Source organism: Microcebus murinus, chromosome 10 (genome assembly GCF_040939455.1).
Source record: "Microcebus murinus isolate Inina chromosome 10, M.murinus_Inina_mat1.0, whole genome shotgun sequence".
NCBI classification, from domain to species: domain Eukaryota; kingdom Metazoa; phylum Chordata; class Mammalia; order Primates; family Cheirogaleidae; genus Microcebus; species Microcebus murinus.
The window spans coordinates 24,687,197-24,695,532 of NC_134113.1; the positions used below are offsets into that span (position 1 = coordinate 24,687,197).

At 34.2% G+C, this 8,336-nt stretch overlaps 1 protein-coding gene across 4 annotated transcripts in view; it reads right to left on the reverse strand.

The window, feature by feature from the left end:
• Positions 1-8,336, reverse strand: part of VEZT (vezatin, adherens junctions transmembrane protein) — a 98,075-nt gene that overhangs the window by 64,651 nt on the left and 25,088 nt on the right. For all 4 annotated transcript variants that reach the window (XM_012775292.2, XM_076007098.1, XM_076007096.1 and 1 more), the window contains exons 2-3: positions 3,719-3,850; positions 280-369 (exon numbers count right to left, since the gene is read on the reverse strand). In XM_012775292.2, coding sequence (XP_012630746.2) covers positions 280-369; positions 3,719-3,850 — 222 coding nt within the window. The remainder of the gene's footprint in view (positions 1-279; positions 370-3,718; positions 3,851-8,336) is intronic.

Consider the following 8,336-nt stretch of genomic DNA (forward strand, 5'->3'; position numbering starts at 1 on the left):
AGTCCCAGTTACTCAGGAGGCTGAGGCAGGAGGACTGCTTGAGCCCAGGAGTTTGAGGTTGCTGTGAGCTAGGCTGATGCCACGGCACTCACTCTAGCCTGGGCAACAAAGTGAGACTTTGTCTCAAAAAAAAAAAAAAAAAAAAAGGTTCCCAGTTCTTAAAGAATTTCTAATAAAAATCAATCTGCTCAAATTGGGAACAAAACAAATTCTGCTTCAATAATTCTCTCACTAATAAATTGGAGAACTGAAAAGTGACAAAAAGAAGTAAACACTTACCAACTTGTGAAGTAAGTCATTTTTCTTACTGCACTGAGAAAAAAAAATCCAACTTTTGATGGTTTCAGCCACTTTTAACAGGATGCCTTGCTGAAGGAGATGAATGACATCGTATAGGATTATTAAGCACACCCAAACAGCAGAAAAACTTCAAATAACTTACCTTCAATCAATCGGAATTTTTATCAGAAAAAGGGAGAAAAAATTGTTATACTCTTTATCAACATGTCTCAGCCCCCTTACTGCGCATCAGAATCACCTGCAGATTTTAGTTAGAAACATATTCCTGGGCTTCCAAACTAAAGATTCTGATTGAACAGATTTGTAATGAGGCTTGGAAATCTGATTTTTTTAAAAGTATACTTAGGGGGTACAAGTGGTTTTTTGTTACATGGATAAATTGCATAGAGGAGAAGTCTAGGCTTTTAGTATACCTATCACTGGAAATCCCATTTTTTAAAAATCAGAGGAGCCAGAAGTCATACTGATTCAGCCCATTTATATTTGGAATACTATATGCTACCTATGTCAAGATGACCATGGTATTTATTTCAGAATGAAAACACAGGGTGCTCCAAGTTCTCAAATATTAAGAGATTATAGCCAAAGAAATAATTATAGCCAAGGAACATGATTAGGAAGACATTTAATAATCCAGTTTAACTACTATAAAGGCCTAAAACTAGGTAATGAATATAAAAATGATAATGAAGAAGGGTTAAATTTTAGGGACATAGAAGTTGACTTGATATGTCACTTAGTGACCAAAGCAATGCAGGAGTGATGGGAAATGGTAAGATAACTGAGAGGGTGGTGGTTTGGGTATAGAAGGACATATTTTTTGTTTATTTATTTTGGGGGTGGCTGAGGAAAGAAGTCCTATATTAAACATGTCGAATCTGAGCTTCCTGGGACACATGAAAATAGAAATGTCTAATAAGCATTTGGAACTCAACAAAGCCTGGAGAATAGCCAATGGAGGCAAAAAAAGTAGATGACATTGATCAGGGAAGGCACCAAATTGAGAAGAGAGCCTGATGCTAAAACCTTATGGAAAGAACTTTAAGAATAATCACAGGAAAAGACCAGAAAAAAAGAGAATGAATATTCATGGTAGGAATACTAGGACAGACTACTCAGTAAATACTTAACAAAAATCACATACAAAATAAAGTTAGGAAAGAGAGTGCAAATAATGCTAAGGACTGTTTCATCAAAAATTCATATTATAGCCAGGCGTGGTGGCTCATGCCTGTAATCATTCTGGGAGGCCAAGGCAGGATGATCACTTGAGGTCAGGAGTTTGAGACCAGCCTCAGCAAGAACAAGACCCCATCTCTACTAAAAATAGAAAAAATTAACCGGGCATGGTGGTGCATACCTATAGTCCCACCTACTCCGGAGGCTGAGTCAGGAGGACAGCTGAGGTTGCTGTGAGCTAGGCTAATGCCACAGCACTCTAGCCCAGGCTACAGAGTAAGACTCTGTCTAAAACAAAAAATTATATTATATAAAAAATTGCTTTTCAAAGAAAATAACTGATACTTCATTCCTGGAACAGAATTTTGGGGGCAATTCTAAAATTACATTCCCTGAGAATGAACTAAATAATTCAACCAATCTTTCTGAAATTTAGCAGTCCCCAGATTTAGAAAAAAATAGCTCATACACTTAAAAAGTTATCTTAGAAATATGCAATATGAAGATAAAATAAACTTTCTAGACATATGGTAATTTTTAAAAATATCCTCTAGCTGTGCTTTTGTGCTATTGAGGAACAATACCTCAATTTTTTAGGGGATGCTATTTTAAACTCTCACTTGATTTATTTATAGACATTTCTATAAATAAAGATACTTGTCATAAATGACAAGAATTAACTACTTTAAAAACCAACATTTGTACCAAACAAAACAATAAAAAACTGGACGTGAATGCCCATCTCCTGCCCTAAGACCATCGTTTGGCCATTCTTTTTTGGTCTTGTTTTGCCAAGTAATCTCAAATCCAAGTTTTAATCTATAATAGCCTATTAGATATATCTAGATTTTTCTTTCAAAACCTTTCCCAGGAACATACTTGAAAGGGTCAAGGGAAGAAATGGTAAGTATGGAGGACCAGCAAAACTGGTTCTGATCCATGTGAGGTCTGATTCTCCTAACTCTCACCTTTTGGGTGTTAGTCAAAAAATTCTCCAAGTTGGCTTGGTGGCTCATGCCTGTAACTCTAGCACTCTAGGAGGCCGAGGCGGGAGGACCACTTGAGCTCAGGAGTTCAAGACCAGCCTGAGCTATAGTCAGACCTCGTCTCTAATAAAAATAGAAAAAATTAGCCAGGCTTGGTGGCATTTGTCTGTAGTTCCAGCTACTCAGGATTGCTTGAGCCCACAAGTGTGAGGTTGCTGTGAGCTAGGCTGATGCCACTGCACTCTAGCCCAGGCAACAGAGTGAGACTTTATCTCAAAAAAATGAAAAAGAAATAAATTTAAAAAACAAGACAAAACAAAAAATTCTCTGATGTTTCCTTGGTTTTTGCAAATGGGCCAGCTTGATTACTCACATTTTAGGTGATTTTGTAAGACTAGGAGAAAGGATCCTTCTGCCAATCCATGCTTTCACTCCCTATCACAATGGAGTAAATCACTAATTAAAAGCTTTAAATGCCTCCTCCCAATAGTAATTGAGTCTCATAATAAAATACTGATTAAACTAGAATGCTGAAAGAATGAGGAAATCGGTTTTTTCCCCCTATTAATTAGAATTGCTTTGGTTAAAACTGAAATGTACTGGAATATTTTCTTATTTTAGTAAATATGGCTAACAACATAAAGGAATCTATTAAACGTATTTTATAGAACATAATGGATATTCTCCTACTATCGCAGCCTCATTGCTGGGCATCAATTATGAGATATTTACTATACAAAAATATATAATTCTGTAGATATAAAAGGCACTAAAAATTGAGGTAAAATACCCACACTCCATTGCATACCCTTGAAACTGTTTTTAAGAAATATTAGTTTGCCTTCTTATAGTTTGTGCTCTCTTTTAAAAAAAGATTTAAAGAAAAAAAATTCCAGTTAATAGAGGATTCTTATTAGTTGGGTTCTCATTAAAGTTTTGTTATACTTTCCTGATTCCCTCTGGATAATGTCAATATTTAAGCAAATAATATATTTTAATTCTCAACCATATTAATTTCCTTAGCAGATATAAATTACCCACAAAATATTCCCAAGCAGCAAGGCTCCATGTTTATCTAAACAGGTGATAAAGTAAGATAAAGTCTTATCAGTGTGAGGAAGGTCAGGAAGGTGCTTATGAGGTGTTTTTTTTTGTTTTTATTTTTTTACAAGGGTAAGGGGAAAAGCAGCTTGAATAGTCAGTAAGGTAAAGAACAAAAAATTAAGCCATAAAGAATGAGCATGCTTTCTTACTTTTGGTAGGACTCTTGAAGGAAGCTTTTGTTGTCCCTCTGCCATGCATTTTTCTGTTTTTGGTGACAAAGAAGAACATATTTCAAAGTCTGTGTGTCCCAGATCCTGCAAGTACTGGTAAAGTGGAGAATTCTGAAAGAGACATATAAAATAAAGCAAATTTCAAGATCATTGTTATTTCAAAAGTTTTAGAGGCCAAATTCAATATTAAACCTCACTATCATGACTAGTATATCCAATTTATTTAAGGTTTCTTCTATAAGAATTGAATTATCTGTTACAATACAATGCCATTTAATGGCCCAAAACCATGAACATATGTTCAACATCACTAATCATGAGGCAAATGCAAATTAAAATCACAATGAGATACTACCTACCCCTGTAAGAATGGCAATTATTAAGAAGTCAAAAAACAATAGATGTTGACACAGATGCAGTGAAAAAAGAAAACACACACTGTTGGTGGGAATATAAACTAGTACAACCTCTATGGAAAACAGTCTGGAAATTCCTCAAAGAAATAAAAGTAGACCGACCATTTGATCTAGCAATCCCACGACTAGCTATCTACCCAAATGAAAAAAGGTCATTTTATAAGAAAAGACACCTGCACCTGAATATTTATCGCAGCACAATTCACAATTGCAAGGATATAGAATCAGGTTGATCATCACCTGATAAGTGATTAAAGAATATGTGGTATATATATACCATGGAGTACTACTCTGCCACATAAAGGAATGAAATAATGTCTTTTGCAGCAACTTAAATGGGACTGGAGAACATTATCCTAAGTGAAATATCTCAGGAATGGAAAAACAAATACCACATGTTCTCACTTATAAGAGGGAGTGAGGGAGTTAAGTGATGGCTACATATGATCATAAAGCAGTGTAATGGGCATTGAAAACTAAGAAGGGGGTAGGCTGACAGGGATGAGGGATAAAAATCTATCTATTGGGTAACAATGTACACTATTCTAGTGTACTCTGGTATACTAGAGCCCTGACTTCAGCATTCATCCACATAACAAAAAACACTTGTGACCCCTAAATCTATTGAAATAAATAAACAAACAATAAGAAATATACCATTTAACAGAAATAAATCAACATACAATTCAACAGAGTGCCCAAATATGGAAAAACTCTAAAAGAAACACACGGATTTTTTTGAGCGAGTACCAGCAAGAAAAAATGGATTTAGGAATATAAATAGATTGTTAGGCAATTTCTTTGCCCAAATTTTTGTAGTCTTAGAGTAGACTGCTTCAAAATAGCCAATGCTGGCTATAGATAGCTCCTAAGAAGATCTACAGTGAAAAATAGTTATTACTCAAAACCAATTAAACAATGATTATATCATATTAATTATAATTTTATCTTACTATTATACTCATTAATTCATTCAAGCACAAATATGTGTTATCTACCATATGCTCAGCACTGTGAACAAACATAAAACTCTTCAAGAAAGTTACCTTAGATGAGCTATATCTCACATACAAGCATATGGCAAATGAGAGACAGTATGGCTAATAAAAAATTAAAACATAGTGGTTAAGAGCACAAACTCTGGAGGCAAATAGGTTTAAATCTCAACTCTGCCTCTTACTAACTAAAATAATCTATGGCAATTTATAATCTTTCTGTGCTTCTGCTGTCTCATCTAAAAATGGGAGTAATAATAACACTTAGTTCAAAGATTTCTTATGAGAACTAAATTAACATATAACATTACAACAGTCTCTGGCACATAGTAAGCACTCAATTTACACTTTTAACTGTATATAAGCTATGTGGAAAGAGCACAGGTTTTTGGAATAGCACTCCCCCCCAAAATCACTCCAACCCCATCAAAAAGAAATATCAACATCACTGTTTGATGTAAATCTACTCAATAACTTTTTCTGGATAATTAGCAAGCTTTAATTTGAACTTTCAATCTTCTCTAAAGCACAAAACTGGTAACATGTTTAAAAATAAATCTTGGTTCCATTCAACAAAATATTTAAATCTTCAAAAAGACTGTACGTTAGTTAGATGTTAGAGATGTAACAGCAACAACAAAAGCCCAACAACATAGCTAACAAAGTAACACATGGCAAAATCTTAATTATTTTACTAGCATTGTCTCAGTTAAGGTTCAAAACAAACCCTTAATGCTATTATGATTATCATCATCATCATCATCATCATTATTATTGTTATCCCCATTTCATAGATGAGAAAACAGATTCACTCAGAGAAAGCAGGAGAAATAGGATTGACTGAGAAGTCTGACTTCAAAGCCAATACTCTGAAATATTATACTACACTACCTAAAATAAGAAATAGTTCCCCCTGTGTCTAGTGAGGAAGACACCAAAAACTTACTTATAGTTTAGTATGAAGTCACTAAACAAGTTAACAATGACAGGGATGTATTGGATGCTATGGAAACAGAGGAGAAACAGCTAAATTGACAAAAACTTTTAGGGGATATATTCTTACATTCAGAAGAATGACGAAGAGTGGGAATTTGCTGGCCTGGAAGCAATGTGCTCGGTATCAATTTGAGAAAACAGGAATTGAATCAAAAGCTATATTTAATCTCTTTTTTAAGAAAAATATTTTAAAAATTATAAGGAGGCATATCTTTCTTATCCCTCCACCAGATTTTAAATCTCTGGTGGCAAAAAATAGTTAATCTCTATATCACCCATAGTATATATTCAAATATTGCCTTAAACTAATCTGTATTTTCAAATTGAACTGTAACCCTCATCCAACCCTGCTCCCAGGGTGACAAAAGAACAAGAATGCTAGTTCATTTGTTTGGGCTGACCTTTTGAAAAGTTTACATACTTTAAGAAAAAAACTTGTTTTTGAGGCAGTAGAACTCTTTCTTCAAATGAACTCCCATGTAGAAAGAACAATAAATAAGACTGATCAAAGTGGAGTTACTCTAATTCAGGGTCAGAAACCTTTTTCTGTAAAAGGCCAGATAGTAAATATTTTAGGCTTTGCAGGCCATATTATGATCTCTGTCACAACTAATCAAGTCTGCTGCTATAGTGAGAAAGCAGACACAGACAATACGTAAACCAATGAGTGAGGTTACGTCCCAATAAAACTTTATTTACGGACACCAAAATTCGAACTTCAAATAATTTTCATGTGTCACAAAACCATTCTTTTGATATTTTCCCCACCCATTTAAAAACACTGAAACCATTATTTGCTCACCAGTCATACAAAAATGGGCAATGGGACTGGCATATCTGGCCCAATAGCCTTAATTTGCTGACCCCTATTCTAATTAAAGTCTCAATCAAGATCTGGAGGCACACTCTTGTCTGCTATGTGTTCTCTGGAAAGAGGTTTAGAGACTGGGGGTGAGGGTAAATTTCTTTTCATTTAGATTGTGACATCATTTTTTACTGCACATATAACTGATGCCCCCTCAGCACTGACCCCAATGTCCCTTCCTTTTCCAGTTTATGTCACAGCTCAGAAAATAACAAAATGGATTACCTGTAGCATAGAATTTTTTAACAATGATAGAAGAGAAACAATGAATACTTTGTTTTTCATATGTGTTCTGCATATAAACTTAGAGCATATGTACTCAGTTTGAATCATCATAAACTGGAACACTTGCTATTTCATATTTCACAAAAACAGCAGCATTAATCATTCACCCTGTATACCACAGATAATGTCCAATAGCATCATGGGACACAGTAAATTCTACCAGTAAGTTCTGTAAACATAGAATTTCTCAACTTTTTGGCTGGTTACACAAGCTTCTTGCTAAAGGTGTGATATAACCATTTCTGCTATGTAACTAAATGATGCCTTAGTAGTTTTGGTTTCTTCTCCATCTTTAGTGACAAACTTCATCACTTTCATCCGAGAAAGTAATGTATGACCCTTCCAGAAAAAGCTGGCTTGCTAAGGTTATCACTGTACTTTGTTACATGGCTTTCTGTAACAATTTGACAAAGTTTCATAGAAGACAATCTTTTGGAGACAGGAACAAATGTATTGCAAGTCCAATAAAATAGTTTCTAGTCATCTACCACTACATTTTTACATTTATACACCTCTATTTTTGGCTGTTAATGCAAATATATCACTTCCTAATACATACAAACCCAGACACTATATGAACACTAAAGCTCTATTCATTATGTTTACATTAATTCTTTTAAAATGTTTGGGGATAAAATTACTATCACTTTTTCTCTGAAACTGCCAAATAACCTGTATATTATTAATTGGTTTCAGAAAAATCACATCCTGACCAGTGGGTCTCAATTTTTTTGGTCTCAGGATTCCTTATGGTCTTAAAAATTATTGAGGGCCTCAAAGAGCTTTTGTTTATGTAGATGTCTAATGACATTCATCGTATTAGAAATTAAAACTAAAAAAATTAAATACTTATTATTTTACTTAAAAACAGCAATACACCCATTACAATTTTAATGTAAACAACATATTTTTAATGAAAGAATTTCACAAAATAAAACAAGTTTATTGAGAAGAGTGGACTATTTTATATTTTTGCAAATCTCTTCATCTTCTGGCTTAGAACAATGCCGGATTCTTACATTTGCTTCTGCATTCAATAT